General features: G+C 48.3%; 7 protein-coding genes and 1 non-coding gene across 8 annotated transcripts; 4 read left to right on the forward strand and 4 right to left on the reverse strand.

Annotated features, from left to right (window-relative positions):
* Window positions 1–588: 588 nt before the first annotated feature.
* On the forward strand, window positions 589–1,572 carry BKA55DRAFT_502311 (glycosyl hydrolase; the record flags this gene model as incomplete). The annotated part of the gene is made up of 1 exon (XM_046186912.1): window positions 589–1,572. The coding sequence occupies one exon, from the start codon at window positions 589–591 to the stop codon at window positions 1,570–1,572; it is 984 nt and encodes a 327-aa protein (XP_046053431.1).
* A 166-nt stretch (window positions 1,573–1,738) lies between these two features.
* On the reverse strand, window positions 1,739–5,089 carry BKA55DRAFT_502650 (uncharacterized protein; the record flags this gene model as incomplete). The annotated part of the gene is made up of 1 exon (XM_046186944.1): window positions 1,739–5,089. One exon carries the CDS (start codon window positions 5,087–5,089, stop codon window positions 1,739–1,741), a length of 3,351 nt encoding a protein of 1,116 aa, XP_046053432.1.
* Window positions 5,090–6,290: 1,201 nt separating this feature from the next.
* Window positions 6,291–6,364, forward strand: BKA55DRAFT_t49. The gene has a single exon. It is a non-coding gene; the product is annotated as a tRNA-Val (tRNA).
* Window positions 6,365–6,746: 382 nt separating this feature from the next.
* Window positions 6,747–7,327, forward strand: BKA55DRAFT_501947 (acyl-CoA N-acyltransferase; the record flags this gene model as incomplete). The annotated part of the gene is made up of 2 exons (XM_046186877.1): window positions 6,747–7,033; window positions 7,084–7,327. The coding sequence occupies 2 exons, from the start codon at window positions 6,747–6,749 to the stop codon at window positions 7,325–7,327; spliced, it is 531 nt and encodes a 176-aa protein (XP_046053433.1).
* A 452-nt stretch (window positions 7,328–7,779) lies between these two features.
* Window positions 7,780–9,246, reverse strand: BKA55DRAFT_671675 (uncharacterized protein). Its single transcript, XM_046197974.1, has 4 exons — window positions 8,905–9,246; window positions 8,640–8,852; window positions 7,926–8,592; window positions 7,780–7,875 (listed from the first exon to the last, which is right to left on the reverse strand). Exons 1-3 carry the CDS (start codon window positions 9,025–9,027, stop codon window positions 8,146–8,148), a joined length of 783 nt encoding a protein of 260 aa, XP_046053434.1. The 5' UTR covers window positions 9,028–9,246; the 3' UTR covers window positions 7,780–7,875; window positions 7,926–8,145.
* Window positions 9,247–9,701: 455 nt separating this feature from the next.
* Window positions 9,702–11,439, forward strand: BKA55DRAFT_635188 (chaperonin 10-like protein). Its single transcript, XM_046197006.1, has 3 exons — window positions 9,702–10,109; window positions 10,164–10,534; window positions 10,586–11,439. The coding sequence occupies exons 1-3, from the start codon at window positions 10,053–10,055 to the stop codon at window positions 11,298–11,300; spliced, it is 1,143 nt and encodes a 380-aa protein (XP_046053435.1). The 5' UTR covers window positions 9,702–10,052; the 3' UTR covers window positions 11,301–11,439.
* Window positions 11,440–11,893: 454 nt separating this feature from the next.
* Window positions 11,894–13,039, reverse strand: BKA55DRAFT_503065 (NADP-dependent oxidoreductase domain-containing protein; the record flags this gene model as incomplete). The annotated part of the gene is made up of 5 exons (XM_046186976.1): window positions 11,894–12,090; window positions 12,142–12,388; window positions 12,440–12,601; window positions 12,653–12,918; window positions 12,982–13,039. 5 exons carry the CDS (start codon window positions 13,037–13,039, stop codon window positions 11,894–11,896), a joined length of 930 nt encoding a protein of 309 aa, XP_046053436.1.
* A 1,022-nt stretch (window positions 13,040–14,061) lies between these two features.
* Window positions 14,062–15,177, reverse strand: BKA55DRAFT_590211 (t-SNARE; the record flags this gene model as incomplete). Its single annotated transcript, XM_046195057.1, has 3 exons — window positions 14,062–14,086; window positions 14,164–14,863; window positions 14,934–15,177. The coding sequence occupies 3 exons, from the start codon at window positions 15,175–15,177 to the stop codon at window positions 14,062–14,064; spliced, it is 969 nt and encodes a 322-aa protein (XP_046053437.1).
* Between the last annotated feature and the right edge of the window lie 2,400 nt (window positions 15,178–17,577).

The following is a 17,577-nucleotide window of genomic DNA, read 5'->3' on the forward strand; positions in this document are numbered from 1 at the left end:
CCAACGAATTACACGTCGATAATGACGGTCCCATGAATTACCGCACCACATTGCCACTTACCCTGAAGGCTCAAGCTAACTAAATTATGCATATTAAAACATGCCGGCATTTTGTAGCTATTTTGCCTAAATTCCGCTGTCAGTGTTCAACAGGCAAATGTCTTGCATCAGACAACATATGATGAACAACCACAAAACTCTCACGATGTTTTTGGGTAAAATATCCCAGGAACAAATACGCCACAATTGAACGGACAAAACCCATTACCGGCGGCTAATTCAAGCCGTCGCACCGTTTCATCAACCTATCTTTCTCCCACTGAGAGCATATGCATTATGCCGAGGTGCTTGGCTTGGCTTTCTCACTTGATGATCTGGTGTGGAACTCAACCCGGGTAATTGCGTGGCCTGACTGGGTAAATGAATCAATTGAGATGAGCCTCAAGTCGCATTTACAAGTCAACGCGGGGTCAATTATCCATATCATATTACAATTCTCATTCAAATATTAAAGGCAGTCCTCTCTAAGCCACTGCAAGTCATCAACCCCCTCAATCAAAACACCACATCTCATAAAAGTCATACATCATGGCGCCTCTCATCACCAACGTCTACAGCGCCGACCCTTCGGCTCATGTCTTCAATGGCAAGATCTACGTCTATCCTTCTCACGACCGTGAGACCGATATCAAGTTCAACGACAATGGTGACCAGTACGACATGGCCGACTACCATGTCTTCAGCACCGAGAGCCTCGACCCACCAGCTGAGGTGGTTGACCACGGTGTTGTTCTAAAGACGGAAGACATCCCCTGGGTCTCCAAGCAGCTCTGGGCTCCTGATGCCGCTGAGAAGAACGGCAAATTCTACCTTTACTTCCCCGCCAGAGATAAGCAGGGAATCTTCCGCATCGGTGTTGCTGTCGGTGACAAGCCTGAGGGACCTTTCACTCCTGACCCAGAGCCCATCAAGGGAAGCTACAGTATTGACCCTGCGAGCTTCGTGGATGAGGATGGACAGGCGTATCTGTACTTCGGAGGTCTCTGGGGTGGACAGTTGCAATGCTACCAGAAGGGTAACGACATCTTCGACCCCGAGTGGCAGGGTCCTAAGGAGGTCAGCGGCGAGGGTGTTCCCGCTCAGGGACCAAGAGTAGCCAAGCTCACCGGGGACATGCACCAATTCGCCGATGAAGTCCAGGAAATCCAGATCCTTGACCCTGAGACTGGCAGGCCTATTCTGGGAGATGACCATGACCGACGTTTCTTCGAGGCGGCTTGGATGCACAAGAGGAACGGAAAGTACTACTTCTCGTACTCAACAGGCGACACACACTTTCTGTGCTTCGCTACAGGAGACAGCCCTTACGGACCTTTCACCTATGGTGGACGTATCCTAGAGCCTGTGCTAGGATGGACGACACATCACTCCATTGTCGAGTTCAAGGGCAAGACATATCTCTTCTACCATGACTGCGAGTTGAGCAAGGGTGTGGATCACTTGAGATCTGTCAAGGCTAAGGAGATCTTTTACGATGATGATGGCAAGATCATCACCACTACAGCTGATTAGATGTTTACAGCGTTGCAGATGAGATAAAAAGATACAATTGATGTTAATAGACCACACATATCCAAGTCATTCCGTCGCGAAACACCCCATGTTGTTGTACACCCAAATCACAAAACCTCCGAATCATTCCGTATCGTAACTCATCAGCATAAAGTCCCACTTACACTTACACGACTCCAACACGAAGCTTGTTCAAGGCTTCTTCATACCTGGCTGGGTTATGATCCATCAGCATGCTCGTTCCAAATCTGAGCTCTTTAAAGCGCTCTTCAACATCCTTGACATATTTCATTACAATTCTTTGGGCTGGCTTGCCAATGTGATCTTCTTCTGGTAGTAAGAATGCATCTCGCCTCAAAACCCGTTGTGTCTCGATGGTAAAAACTTCTCCCGGTGGGACAAGCTTACGGTTCGTCATACCAGCTCTGAGGCCCTGTAACACGGAATGACCCCATTTGGACGAGTCTCCTGATGGCACAGATGGCAAACCTCCGTACCACTTATCTGCTACACCAGTCTGGAAGGCTTGCCATATGCGTTGACGTATCTCCGCCTTGGCTTGTTGTTGGTCATTCTTGAAAGCGAGTGCAACTGCCTGAAAGTCGTGCAGAACTCCCAGCGACAAATATGGAACAATGTCGTTCCCATGAACCACGGTTGTAATGAGACCACGAGTCCTCTTGCGTAGAGATGCTGACATAGTGCTGGGAGGTCCATAAGCATAAACGTGTATAGGACGTCTTGGTGGTAACGTAGAATGAACGGGTAGAAGCCCATCAGACAGATCATCACCAACAGTTCTTTCTGGTCCCTCAATCGCAGTCACAAAGCCAGTGCCTGTTGGGTTTGGTTCAGAAAGCATTACTCCAAGCAATGCTGTCACTGCGCCCCCAAGGGAATGGCCACAGAGAACAAGTCCATAATCTGGAAACTCGAGCAATGCTTCTCGAAGAGTAACCAGCACGCGGCGATCGCCACCGTATAAAAGACGACGAGCTGAAGCATGAACACCTTTATGCACCTTGTGGCCTCGACCACGCCACGTCAAAACGTCATAATCACATGTCATATCTGCCAGAACATCCTCAAAACCCAGTGTACCTCGACAAGCAAGAACGACTGCTTTAGCATCATGGTCAAGGGAGATGTAGTGTACCAAAGGAACGCCAGTACCGGTTGAACCACTAGAGTCCGTTCCTCCTTGTGGATCAACAATAGAGGCAAGAAGAACACTATGGGTGTCTGATTCAGTATGATGGACGAAATGCCTGACATCTGTATGGGTGCTATCCCAAGCTCTCAATAGGGGCATGTCTTTCGAAATGCCCATGAACTTGAGAAACGCGGAACCGTACGATGCAGACGAGAACCTCATATACCTCGTGATGTTTCGAAGAACATGTGCTTGAGGAAATATCCCATTCACCATACCATCACGTCGAAGACCTCCAAGTGCATCTGACGCTGTGTAGGCGCTCTTTTGATGGTAGTATGAAAGGACCAGTGATGATTGCGAATCATTGGATGCCATGCTCCAAAGACTTGGGCTTTTACGAAGGACCCTGCGGTAACCGGCAGAAATTGGAGGAGGTGCAAGGAGACCATCATTTTGGGCTTGTTGAACCCAAGAGGAATCGAATGTTGCGCCACTCAGCGAAACATTGGGGGAATGGGTTGGTGTGCCATATCCTGAGTGGATGGAGTACGTATCTGTTTGCGATATCATAGAGTCTCGACGACGTTCATGGACGGAGACATAGCTGGCACGAGAAGGGTTGCGCGGTATAAGCTCCGCCTTCTCGATACGTTTTTGATCCAAGGAGGAGCGCGGACTGTGCATGGGTTTGTTGCCAGTCTTGTTGATAGTTGATATCCTTGACTGTGGCCTCGGTTTGCTTTCTGGAGGTGGTGAATCCTTGTTCCAAATGTTGGAAATCGATTGACTTCCTTCTCGAAGTGCCTGTCTAAGACCAGTCTTTTTCTCGCTTGTCTGACTAGTAGTCGAAGAGTCTGATTTCCTCTTTGGGAGCACTCTTCTCGGAGTTGTAGTGCTTTCTCGCGGAGGATTGGTCTTGTTGGTGACTTGTGAGGAGTTGACAGGTGCGCGTGGTCTCTTTTGGTTTGCTTCACGTTGTGGAGTTTTGATCTCTACTGGCGATGATGGTGGTGATGCGGAGGTTGGTCGTATGAACTTCCCCTTTTCATCCCGTATTGCACTGGCTCGAGGTTTTTGTATGGCCTGAGGAGAAGTTCGAGATGCCTGATCGTTAGTACCTTTGATGGGCCTTGAACGTTGTGGCGGAGGCGACTTGACTCCTGTTGTTCTCGTCTTCTTCGGCACTTGGGGAGGCTCTTTGGCTGGAACCTCAGGGGCCGGGTCCTCTTTTGATACATCAATAACAGAGACAGGCATGTCCTGAGACCCCTGAAAGGAAATGTCACCAGTCCTTGACCTCTCAAGCCTATAGACAACACGGTAGCTGGAGGCTTCGGGAGGGTCGTTCAGTATTTGACTGGTGCGACGGCCTGCCTGATTACTAAATCCCTTGGTCTCGATAACCTCGGCACCTGGTAGTAAGGGTAGAGGGAATGGGCGAGGTCCATCAACGTCAATGGTAACTGTTTGTGTCGATGACACTGTGTTGGAAATGGAAACGGAGGTGTCGGGAGGGAGTTTCTTGACCATTTCATCTTTGAGCTGGTCGATGACAGCTTCTTCCTCTTGAAAAGGTGCAGATTGAGAACCAATGACGGCTTGCTCGAGCTTGGTAGGACTGGCGTCTCGAGATGTTGAACTGGCTGGCCTCGTGAAGACTGGTGTTCGAGTAATACGATCTTGAATGTCGACACGTTCGCCATCATTTAACACAACGACGTCCCATATTATTTCTTCGGAGTCCTGCCGTCTTTTTTCCTCTTCGACCATCTTCCAGGACCACCTTTGTAGGTATGCCAGAGCACATAGCCCAAGCACAAGGTCCATCATACCAACAGTATCGCCATGGATGCCGGTGGCGGGATCGTGAAACTCCCGTCTAATCAGGGTGACAATGCTCGCAATGGCTCGAGACGAATCAGTTGAGCCGAAGATCTGATCGAGTGAAGACAGAAGTAGTTGCGATATCCCCGAAGCCATGGAGAAAGTTGTACTTGTGAAATGAAAACCTGCACTTGTCCAAAAGACGGCCTGGGACATGGCATGATGAAGATGCTCGAAACTTCGTTCGATGATGGACTCGGCTTCAACGGTAGACATATAGCTTTGTGACCGCGAGAGTGTTTCTCTTCCTGCTTGTGATAAAACAGTTTCGACCATGCTGCGAGCAAGTTCCAATGAAGACAAAGTGGTTACCTTTGCAGCACTTAGACCGTAAGATCCGGCCCTGGAACTGAGACGAATAGCTAAGCATGTTGACCGTGTTGCAAGACTAACGGCTTGAGCTACTGGTGAGGGGAGTAGTGTTCGGCCTGGCTGTGTAGGTAGGTCCTCGGCCGATATGATGCTTTTGTTATCCATGGCGAAGTGGTTGTCATTGAAGCCCGATCGTAATGGTGTTGAGGGGCGAAAGTAGGGTGGATATGGCGGGATAGTTGTAGTTCAACGATACTAGCATAAACGTTGAATGTTTGTTAATGGAATAACCACAAACGAGAGGTCAAAGTGTTTCTGGCGTATTTTGAGACGAGGTTTGAGCGAAGTTTGAGTAGTTCAACTTTAGCGTCGTGAATCCCAACACATGGAACACACTGAAGGGTGGCCACGAATAACACCAATTACATGGCCGGAATGTAAATAAGAACGTGGCAAAGAACTAATGACATGTCGCTTGTGAGCCTGGTTGGACGACATGAAAGAATACAGGGAATAAGAGAGAGAGACAGAGATGACGAGATGTGAAACAGATTTGCATGTGATTGCATGATAAAGGAGCCTGTACCTGCCAAGACTTGATGCTTGACAACTCATCAATTTAAATCCTTGCTCTTTTAGCAGATAATTAGTGTCTAATCGCGTCGCTATAATTCGCCTTGTAAATCGAGTTTTGTACCTGATCAGGACCTTGATGTTACAGCGCTATCGTAATGGTGTCAAGCAGAATATTCCGAGTTTGTAAAGTATCTGATACCGATTATCAGGGCCTAGAAGCCATCCAATTTCGAGTGTCTAAAACATTCAATCTCTTGATGCGACCCTTCATGCCTCAGAAGATAATAGGATTGGCGAATGTCTTCAGTAAACAATCAGTCATTGGACTTTAGACGCGAATTATTGGCGATGAGAAACAAAACAGCGGAACTTTGAGACATGGATTCAGCGTGTAACTTATCTTTGAAGCCTGACAAGACTGATGCTAATAACTAAAACGCCTCTCAATCTATTCATGTCAGGTTTCAAGCATGTGATTTGACTCAAGTAAATAGAAGGGACCATCTGGTGCGGCGACCGTTTGTGTTCCTGATGTTATTGTCACCGCCAGTATCGCACAACGTGGACATTGCTAGAACCACAGCATGGACTGCATTGCTTCAATTTATGTAATGGAGTTACTAGGAGAGGCCCCTTGACGCATCTATCTGGCTGATAGATAAGATTGGAACTTTCCTTCCACCCGTATAAGTGAACCATGGAACAACTTCACAACAGCTTCATCGCCGCCGCCACCAGCACAATCTTGAGCTCCAACTGATTCTCTCACTCCCATCCAATCAAGTACCTCGGTTCCGTGGTCTAGTTGGTTATGGCATCTCGTTAACACCGAGAAGGTCCCCGGTTCGATCCCGGGCGGAACCACACTTTTTGCCCTCTGAAGCTCCTTTTTAGTTTTCGGGATCGCCTTGAGGCTGTGAATGGCTGACCCCTGAGCGATGATGGTAAATTGTCACCGATATAGAACCAGTGGGGGGCACTAACACAAAAGGTACGGGAAAGGACAAGCCAAGCTCAGCTCAAGACTCCGCCCATTCTGTCTGAAACGGAAAAAGACGAAATCACCTCTAGATCTTACATCGATAATATCTCAACTTTACACATATCCTTTTGGTTCTCTCTCTCTCTCTCTCTCTTCAATTGCTCTTTTTGAATATCTTTGTTAACAAACAAAGTCCATATCCCGCGCCCCTCGATAACAACCCCGCCAAAAACAATCCCCCGCCATATCGACACCGACACCGCCATGGCTCAAGAAGGCATGTTCAGCGCCAACCTCCTCTCCGCTGAAGTCAGCGCCGCTCTCCCCGAGGGATATACTCTGCGCGCTCTGCGAAAGTCCGACTTTACCAGCGGTTTCCTCGACTGTCTGCGCGTTTTGACCACTGTTGGCGACATCACCGAAGCCGACTTTGCCAAGCAGTACGATGACATGCTTGCTGCTGGCAGTTACTACATTATCATCATTGAGGACACCTCGCGAGGTGATAAGCCTGTTGTTGGAACCGGTGCCTTGATCACTGAGCGCAAGTTGTAAGTCAATGGCCTCCAATCTCTTTCAAACAATCGCTAACAGTCTGTAGCATTCACAGCCTGGGCGCTGTAGGCCACATCGAAGATATCGCCGTCGCAAAGGACCAACAGGGCAAGAAGCTCGGTCTCCGAATCATACAAGCCCTCGACCACATCGCCGAGCAAGTCGGTTGCTACAAGAGCATTCTCGACTGCAGCGAAGCCAACGAGGGTTTCTACGTCAAGTGCGGCTTCCGACGAGCCGGCTTGCAGATGGCCCACTACTATGAAGGATCAAAGAGTAAATCCCAGTGATTTCATTAAGTAATTCTACGATATTATGAAATGTGTATGCGTGGCGCATGCGCATGTTTCCTTTTGTTGTCGTTCACGTGCGTTGCACAGAGACTGATGCGGTTTCGCATGGCGCAGGAAGCAAAATCTAAAGAGGACACGATATTGGGTGGATTTAGAGGTAGATCTCGACGGAGAATATAGACGACATTTCTTGCACTGTTTATACAGTTATCGAGCGGCGGATATGAGCGAGATCTTACTGGTAACCCCGAGACGTTCGGGGGAAATCCATGTAAGCTGTTGTATGACATGAATCCTCAGCTGAGTGAGGTTCCATATTCGGCTTCCGATTCGAAGCACATGCAAATGGGCAATAAGTATGCGCGTAAACCTGCTTTAAAACCCGAATTGTTAGTTACAATGGACCAGTTGAAAAGCTTTCAGTCTCGTCAAGTCTTGACCAGTGCTCCAAAGTCTCTTCCTCGAAATCCCCAAGTCAGCATCAAAATGTCCGACGAGCTGAGCCATTCGTTTATCAAAGTCCGAATCGCGGCCTTGCAATCACTGTAGGTGATAACCTGATACTGTCGAATACTTGCCAAGTTGATTGCTGCAGTGTTCGATCCAAGAACCCGAATGCTTTCCATATCGCCAGGCATCTCACAAACCGAGTCACGACATTCATCGACCCAAGCGGTTCCCTTCGCTTGGCCAAGCGAAGACTTGTTCGCGCCCGTCGTTAATCACTCAACATTCCAACTTTGTAAAAACGTCGAAGATATTATATTATAATCTATTTTCAAGCTTGCTTCAGAGACCACCTTCGAACGCATCGTTTATCGGCCCATCCAACCGCCATCAACAACCAACACATGTCCACTCACATACCCACTAGCCTTACTCGCCAGATACACAGCCGTACCCTTGAAGTCATCCGGTGAACCCCAGTTACCCGCGGGAATTCGCGAAGTAATACTAGCAAGACGCTCTGGGTTCGCAAGAAGAGCCTCGTTCATGTCGGTAGCGATGTAACCGGGAGCAATGGCGTTCACCGTGATACCCCTTGAGGTCCACTCGTTGGCGAAACTCTTGGTGACTTGGCCTACAGCACCCTTGGATGCGGCGTAGGCGGGGACAGTGAAACCGCCTTGGAAGGTGAGAAGGGAGGCGAAGTTGATGATGCTGCCGCGACGGCCGGTGATGGGAGAGGGTTCGAGGTTGAGCATGTGTGCGCCGACGTCACGGCAGAGGGTGAAGACGGAGTTGAGGTTTACTTGAATGACCTGTAGCTCGTTAGATACATTATGTAACAGAGATTGACATTTCATACCTCATTAAAGTCGCTGTCAGGGAAGACTTCACAAGGGTGTCGCCGCTGAATGCCAGCGCAGTTCACCAAGATGCGAATCTGGTGTCCATCGGCCAAGACCTTGGGCACAAGGCCAGCAACAGATTCTTGAGATGATAGATCGGCAGTATAGATGAAAGCCTTGCGACCAAGCTTCTCGATCGACTCTTTTGTTGACTGTGATGTAGTATCTCGCTGTATGTCCAGTTAGTCTCAAGTTCTGGCCTCATCATGAGACGTTCCATACCTGAACAAGAATAATATCCGCACCAGCTTCAGCAAGACCAATTGCTACAGCCTGGCCAATACCGCGAGTACCACCAGTTACAAGAGCAGTTTGGCCCTCAAGGGAGAAGAAAGAAGCTGACATTTTGGCAGTATTAGCGTGTAGATTACTGACGTCGTGAGCAATCGACGTTTTTTGGGTTCATTCAACGAGGGGCAGTCAGTTCCACCATGAGATGGATGGGGTGCTACGCTATTAATGACCGAGGGGTTAACTCTTGAGCTCCGACTTAGGAGGAGCCGGATTGGTTCTAATTAGGTGAACTGGACCGGACTAGAACTGGCCAATTGATTATTTGTTTGTAATGCAGGTTTACTTGTAGGTTTACATTCAACCGGCTTGTGATGATCGGAGAGAAGGCCGAAGACGAGCTTTCGAGATCCCCGCAGAGGGGTGATTCTGTATCATGAGATATCTTTACAGACTGGTCGCATTGGCTCTTGATACTTCAGCTCAGACAAGTACCTGCTACCATCTTATAAGTAATCCAATGCAGGATAAATCCTCTGTAGAGACACATCTTGTCACTTCTCTTCATCCGGCTCATGAATCGGCCAACATTTCCTCCCTGGGCTTCTCCAACATCTCCAACACAGTGGATCATCCTAACCCAACGGCTCAATCTTTAGCGCTTCACCCCGCGGGATACAGGGCAGTGGGGGCACGCTAGCACTGGTTCTACCACTGCGGATAAAGATTCTCTCTTCCTTTTTTGCTGTCATGGGGGCATTGGACGTCATGGGACGGTCTCGTCGCGGGGCATTCAATGCTATCGTGGGGCGCCTTTTCCGAGGTCATCTCGGTCCTCTCTCCGCGATGGTACTCAACGAAGTAGCTTACTTGGGTCAATAACGGAGTGTTATAGTCGAATAGCTTCTGTCCAATCCGATATTTGGTCGACATCGGCCCTGGCTTGAATGTCCTTTTCTGTTTCCGCCTTTTACTAACCCACCTCTCGCTCTCATCTTGATCCATGATCTTCCAATAACTTTTGCATCTGTAACATTTCGACATTTCTTGCATATTTCTGTAACAACAAGTCACCAATTGCTCATCTTTAATCATTCTCATCGTCATATCACCACTCTCACCTCTCTCATACCTTCATCATGGCAACTGATCGTGTCAAGGCCTCCGTCCTTCATGGAGAGAAGGATCTCCGTCTGGTAAGCACCATTAACTCAATTGCGTCCAAGACAATCAACTGATTCAACTGATAGGAAGAGCGTGAACTTCCTCAACCCTCAAGCAACGAAGTCCAAGTCGCCGTCAAGTCAACCGGCCTCTGCGGCTCCGATCTTCACTACTACAACCACTTCCGCAACGGCGACATCATCGTTCGCGAACCTCTTACTCTCGGCCACGAGTCCGCAGGCACAGTCGTAGCCGTTGGCTCAGAAGTTACACATCTCAAGCCTGGCGACCATGTCGCTCTTGAGGTCGGTCTACCTTGTGAGGCTTGTGAGCTCTGCGGTGAGGGTCGTTACAACATCTGCCGTGGAATGAAGTTCCGTAGCTCGGCGAAGGCCAATCCTCATGCGCAGGGAACTCTACAAGAGAGAATCAATCACCCTGCTAAGTGGTGTCACAAGTAAGACAATTGAAGCGTTGTGAGTTGAGGAATGTACTGACTTTGGCTCAGAATGCCTGAACATGTCACTCTCGATCTCGGCGCTCTCGTGGAGCCTCTCTCAGTCGCAATGCACGCCCGAGACCGCGCAGCCCTTCCCAAGGGCTCAACAGTCCTCGTCCTCGGCGCCGGTGCTGTCGGTCTTCTAGCAGCCGCTGTCGCAAAGGCTGATCAAGCCAGGACCATCATCATCGCCGATATTCTCAAGGATCGTCTTGACTTTGCCATCAACAACGGTTTCGCCGATGCTTCAGTCGTCGTCCCCATGGAGCGCCCACAAACTATCGAGGACAAGCTTGCCTTTGCTCAAAAGGTTGCTGCTATGGTGAAAGAGACACAGGTCAACGGAGAGGCTGTCGGTGAGGTCACAGCTGTGTACGAGTGCACTGGTGTAGAAACCTGTGTGCAAACAGCTATCTACGCTACCAAGCCTGGAGGCAAGGTCATGATCATTGGCATGGGAACTCCTGTCCTTACCATCCCTATGTCTGCTGCTGCTCTTCGCGAAGTAGACATCGTGGGTGTCTTCCGTTACGCCAACACATACAAGGAGATCATTGAGCTCTTAGCCAATCCTCCTGCCAACATGCCTGACGTGAGCCGTCTGGTCACTCAAAGATACAAGGGCATGGAGAATATTGAAGATGCTTTCAAGATGGCTGGCAAAGTGAGAGACGAACAAGGTAACCTTGTTATTAAGGTTGTGGTGGACTTCAGTGAAAAATGACTAAAAGGTCGGTTGTAAACCAATAATGGTTGTGTGAGTCTACGAGTGAGGTATTCATGAACGGGGTAAAAGGCGTGTTGTATGGGGTCTTGGGGATTATAGATACCTGATTTCTAGCAAAATGATGAGACATTTAACTAATTGTGATAATTACTCTAAGTTTTCTCACTGTCATACTTCACATGTTTGACTGACGAGTGAACATGCCCATGGCGAGGGTGTTAGAGAGTTGCATACTTAACAAGCACAAAACTTCTCGTCAAGACTCAAACAAAATGACAAGTTATTGGACATGCTAAATTCGAAACACCAGCAGTTCTAGTCCAAACTCGGCATCTCGTCTGGCAGTTCTCATCGTACTCCGATCTAGGAGTGTATCCTACGGCTTGAATCTCGAAGTATCATGACACTAAAACTTCAATGCAAGGACTAGCACATGGAACAAATTCGAACATTCTTCAAGACTTTAACTTTTTCTATTTATGAAGCTAACTTGAGCTTCTGATCTATTATAGATGCAATGTCATTTAATGCCGCTTTTATCATATCTCGTCCTTCATCCCAATGTCATATAACTATAGCCGACCTTTGATTCATGACTTGTCGGGGAACCCGAAGTCGATTCCGAAAGGAGGGTAAACATATCGCTTCACCTCACCCTTCTTCACGAGGTCCTCTGAGTAGTCGTTCAGGGCCTTCATGTCCTCGTCGTCAAGGTCGACAATGGTCTTGTTGGCAGTGATGCGCTCGGGGGTGACTGACTTGGCGAGGACGGTGCTTCCACGGGCGACTAAATATATGTTAGCAAGACCTCCTTGAAAAGTAATCTTATGAAACTTACCGTGGTAGCTGAGGAGGACAGTAGAGGCGGAAACACCCTTCTTCTCAGCAATCTTGACAACAGGCTCAGCAGTCATGACGGGACCACCAGTGCTGCCAAAGGGACTATAGGCCTCAATGTGAATACCCTTCTCCTTGCAGAAGTCGACAATCTCCTGCTGAGGCAGACTGGGGTGGTTCTCGATCTGGTTAACGGCGGGGACGATGGTGGCGTGAGGCAGAAGCTCCTCGAGGTACTTCTTGCTGTACTATACCGAATGTTAGCTGAGACCTGACGAACTGAACGTGTGAGGACATACGTTGCAGACACCGACACCGCGAGTCTTGCCGGTAGCAGGGAGCTTCTCCATGAGCTTCCAGCCATCGACGTGGTTGTAGTCTCGGATAACATCTCGGGAGCCGTCAGGCTTCTTGGGGAACTTGTCATCGTTACCCTCAGGGTTGAGGAGAAGAGGCCAGTGCTATGACTGTTTAGCATATAAACCCAACAGATCTTCTGACTAGTAACTTACCACCAGGAAAAGATCAACATAGTCAAGACCAAGAGCCTTCAAGCTCTTGTCCAGACCAAGCTCAGGACGGGTGTTGTAAGTAGCCCAGACCTTGGTGACAACAAAGATGTCCTCACGCTTTACACCAGCCTCGAAAGCAGCCTTGAGACCAGCACCGACCTCCTCCTCGTTTCCATAGCAGTAGGCGCAGTCGATCAGCTTGTAACCGTCCTTGAGGGCATATGCAACGGCCTTCTCGACCTCGCCAGCGGGAGACTGCCAGGTACCTACAAATAACAAGAGTCAGTCAATTGAGCTTTCTAAGGTAGAAACATGTGAAAACAACGCACCGAGACCAAGGGCAGGAATCTCCTGGCCAGTGTTAAGCTTGAAAGTAGAGGGAGCCATTGTGTGAATCTTGTAAGACAATGAATATCGTGAAGAAGATGAGAGAGATCTAGAACAAAACACGAGAGAAGAAACACGTACAGAAGCGGGAGACCTGCAGGTTATAAACCGCTGCCACATCATGAACATCACCCAATGCCCCTCATGCCTACGTAGCTTAATCTACCGAGCTACTCTATTATTCTTCGATAAAACCCCCCCAATCTACGCTCATCTTTGCGGGGTGAACCCCGCCAAACGCTAGGCATGTCACCGAGCTCGAGGGGCATTTTTGCCTCTTAGAGCAAGTTTGGGGTGCAGTTTGCACGGAAAAGCGCTGGTCGATGGAGATTTCTCGGGGTGGGGTTGCTCCGAGGCTTGAGATGGTGAGTTGAGGCTAACTTGGAGTGGTAGAGAGGTCGGTGAGAACTCCGGCCGACGATGCCCCCAAAGGTTGAAAGATATTGTTTACGGAGTTATTGCCCTTTCAGAGAATGCCGGGAAATGTCTACACTTGGTTATATGCTAGAAATTGAGTAGGAAAAGCTCAAGGGCCGATGGCCGACTCTGCCTCTTTATATATTCTTGACTGGTGATGCTATACCGGCTATATCTCATATCCCAGCCTTGATACCTCTCCCATCAGCGTGGGGGTTGTAGCTATCGCCCACTGTCAAGCCATGACACCAATCACAAACAATCCCACTGTTCACGAATATGCCTGATACTTTGTCACTCAATTCGTAAGTCTATGCAATTGAGGATCTACTGATTCATTATCAATCCTGAAACCCCCAACATGAGCCATCGACGAGTCTTCCTGCAAGACCCTTCTCTCTATGCTACGTCGTTCCAATCCATCTCTAAGAAAAAACGACTACAAAGTATAAGGTACAAACATACGTACATATGGAAAGGAAGTGCACCTATCGAATAGTACCCCATTACAACAAAACATGTGCCGTAAACTCCCTTCCTTGGTCCAAGTTTTTCTGCGCCCGCCTCTTTTTCTCGTGTCTTGTGTTGCGTTTCGTCGTCAAGGTTTAGCCCGAAACAAGAACCCAAATCCTACAAGTTTGTTAGTAACTGCTAATCACCTTTGACGGTAGTCTTGGTAGTGTCCTGGAGACGAAAGGTGAACTTACAGGAAGAAAATCATTAGCGTTCCAAACATCTTGGCAATCAACATCCTGTTGCTTGATACTCTGTTCCAGTACTTGAGAAGTTCTCGCTGTGCTCCTTCGACGTTATCGACCACATCTTCTGTGTTGGCATCAATGCGCTGGATCATCTCGCTTTGTTCTGAAACCATGGTAGCTAGTTGTCCAAAAATACTGCCAAGCTCGCCGATGGTCTTCTCAATCGCTTCAATCGCTTCGCCTCGTTGTTGGATATATGTGTTGGAAGGCTGTGCCTCTTCCATCATCAGCAACTGTTGATCGCCGACGGGGTTGAGAGACAGAGTATCTTGGGCTCCCGGCGCGGGTGAGTTGCGAGCTGGTGTTCCGTAGAGAGGAGAAGCCGACTGTTGAATTGATGGTTGCGCATGTTGCGACACGGAGGAGATGAAGTTCTCGGTTCTCGATCGCGATGCCTGGATGTTCTTGGTTCTGGCCTCAAGAACGTCCTTGAAGTTGACCGAGACATCAGTAAGTTTGCCTTGTAGTAGGTAGACAACGTTCTTGTTGTGCTCGCCCTCCTGATCGGCCTTGGGGTGTTGTTGCTTGGTGAGTGTTTGAAGAGCTCCAATTTGCTGGTTCAGAGACGAAAGATCTTGCTTGATGACGAAAGTAAGCTCATTGATTTCCACGGGACGGTCGTCGAAAAGGGTTCGTCGCTTCGCCACTATTTCTTCAGGTTAGAATTATGAACTACGCCGGGCATTCGCGCCTCCAGATTGGTGAATGATACTCACATTGAGCTAGCTTCTCCAACTTGCCCATAGTCGCAGAGATGCCACGTCCAATTTCAGCAGCCTTCCGGGCGAACTCGGATCGTCTTGGGGGACCTCCAGCATGACCGTTGGCGGCATCTTTTTGCGCATCGGTCAATAGAGACCGGCGCTGAGAGCCGACTTTTGAGGAGGATTGTTTTCGCTGTGCTTGTGCGAGTACCGACTTGAACTCAGAGGTTCGGTCTTGAATAGATGCGACAGCCATGGTGGCCAAATTAAGAGGGGTTAAGGATAAAAGCGGAGATGTCAGACTGCGGCCAGCGCGGCTTCGTGTCTCGAAAAGAGTCGGGGGATCGGTGTTATAGCAGCGATAAATATGCCACCTATGCGACTTGTGTTTCACTGGAGATGTGTCGAGTTGTGAATGTTGAACGTCGATGTGGAAGGGTCCGGATAAGGTCTCGGTTGGCAGCGCAGGCGGAAGGGAACGTCGAGGGGTGACGCGGACGAATAGCAGGATAATTAGAAAGGAGTACTTTTTGACGATTCGAATCGAAGAAGTTGGTCGAAAGCGCAATGTGTAGAGAGAATTAAAGTGTCGCGAAGCCTCGGGGCGGTACTAAATGGAGAAAAAGACTAGAGAGAGGCTGAGAGCTAAGTTAACGGTAGATGCGCAACAAAGAATGCCAGAGACAAATGAGGTTTGATTTGAATTGGTTATCGCTGCGTCTGAAAGGAGATTGGATTGATTGAACGATTGGGGAACGTGTCGTTGGCTTGTTCCAGACTGGTCCAGTCTGGTCGAGGGGCAGGGGTAGGTTCAGTCAGTGAGTGTGATCCGCCACGCTGGCTCTTTTATTAATGCTGGCCAGACTGTTATTATATGTGTGGCTTTATATGTGGCTGAGTTTGAGGTTGAACTTGGAGAAGATCTTGTAGCTACAGCATCGGCGAAGGGGATATTGACAAGGGTAGGTAGCAAAGCATTTTCTATAGGTAAGTATCGATATGCCTTGAATATGTACTTCTGCTGAGATTGACAAGTGCTATCACAATCATGGCCTTCATGTCTACGTGGAGAGTTGAAGCTGTGCATCGTGAGTTAATCATGAGTTTTACTCAAGACTATATATTTTATTAGTCTCTTTAGTATTCGAGATCCTTGGTATACAGTAATGTACTAAACATATAGTAGGTGGAAGTTCTTCATTTGTCAATCATCTTAATGCCAGAATCTACACGATAACTACATGCTCTCATTAGAAGCTGCTGTTGACAGCTCGTAAAGCACACCATTAAGCATACCTTAATTACTACCATTTCTTCGTATCCAAATTCTATCACCGTCGCTTCCTTATAGCTCCAAAGTCTGAACTTTGCCTCGTATACCAAACCCAATCATCTTATTCTGCAATCAAGTGGAGCCTAGGGTGAGCGGGAATGACGGCATTGAACCCCTTACTATTCTTTACCAGACGCGCAATATCTGACAGCTTCCATGCCATCAACCAAAAATCGGTAACACTGCAACTGCAGACTTTAAGACGGGCACTGGAATAATTGGTGGCTAGGGTCAACAAACAACCACCGTCTGATGGCCAGCACTCAAAACCCCGGTATCCTAAGACGTGTCATAGTGGACGTCACCTGCCCTATCAAAAGCAAGTTATTAAAGACGTTGCTGTCTTTTTGTTCACATCCATGGTGGCACGTGTGGATGTGTAACTTGAAATCCGTGTCTACGTGTGACATTTGCGTTGAATGCTGTGTAAAACTCGCATACATGATACAGCAATGAGGAGATATAAGGGGCCAAGAAAGCCACATGTTATGCAAAGGGTTCGCAGTTCGTGATGTTGAGGCCAGTACCATAAAGGTAAAGTTATCACGAGGCGTCAAAAGGGTCCATTCTAGTGGATAGGTGACGAGGACCTAGGCACTAAGCCCCCTTGACTATAAACTCTTCAACGGCCGTGATTCAGGTGATCAATCTCGCAAGGCTCCGAGAAATGATTACAGTACCTTATGTGCAACATCGGAGGGGGCCTAACACAGAAAAACACGCGAGCTAACGAGTATCTTTACTTGATGGACTTGAAACTCTTTTCTTCTTTGTCTTATATCCCGAGGCGTAGAACAATAACTGGTTTCCCCAGGATGAAAAGCAAGGATATGTCAAAAATAGCAATGGCCAATTCTTGATCCATGTCTCCGAGGATACTTTGGATAATTATCAACGTGGATTTTAATTAATTGCTCTATAAACATCCATTCCATGCACTTACGCGAAGTGACGGGAGCCCAGCAGACGATCTCGTAACTTCGTGCCACAGCGAGGACCTATAATAAGGATCTAATGTTGGGTTGACTCCGCTGATAATTTCATTCCATCGATCGACCCATTTTGGTTTCTTTTTTTGTCGCTTCTAGGTAGTCGTCCCCTGTATGATACTGGCTGCCATAAAAAATCACCGTCGCAAAATGTAATCCTCGCAATGATCTTCTATTTCTTGGGTTTCAACGAGGCTGGGCAGACTGGGGTATCTTGATGCTCCTCTGTATTCTATTCCTTGTCTCTTTTTTATTAGTGGTTGAAGTTGTCCGTGGCCCCCAGTCTTTAGAACAGCAACCGCCTGAAGTGCCCCATCCACCTCCGTCATCCAAT

The sequence above is a fragment of the Fusarium redolens genome (assembly GCF_020744475.1).
Source record: "Fusarium redolens strain MPI-CAGE-AT-0023 chromosome Unknown BKA55scaffold_3, whole genome shotgun sequence".
Lineage (NCBI taxonomy): Eukaryota > Fungi > Ascomycota > Sordariomycetes > Hypocreales > Nectriaceae > Fusarium > Fusarium redolens.

Bases quoted from the DNA above. Each gene is read 5' to 3' on its own strand.
- BKA55DRAFT_635188 (XM_046197006.1), top strand. From the start codon at position 10,053: ATGGCAACTGATCGTGTCAAGGCCTCCGTCCTTCATGGAGAGAAGGAT. The intron at 10,110-10,163 runs GTAAGCACCATT...TTCAACTGATAG, and splicing joins GAGAGAAGGATCTCCGTCTG to GAAGAGCGTGAACTTCCTCA. The intron at 10,535-10,585 runs GTAAGACAATTG...ACTTTGGCTCAG, and splicing joins CCTGCTAAGTGGTGTCACAA to AATGCCTGAACATGTCACTC.
- BKA55DRAFT_671675 (XM_046197974.1), bottom strand. From the start codon at position 9,027: ATGTCAGCTTCTTTCTTCTCCCTTGAGGGCCAAACTGCTCTTGTAACT. The intron at 8,853-8,904 runs GTATGGAACGTC...CTGGACATACAG, and splicing joins CGGATATTATTCTTGTTCAG to CGAGATACTACATCACAGTC. The intron at 8,593-8,639 runs GTATGAAATGTC...AACGAGCTACAG, and splicing joins CTGACAGCGACTTTAATGAG to GTCATTCAAGTAAACCTCAA.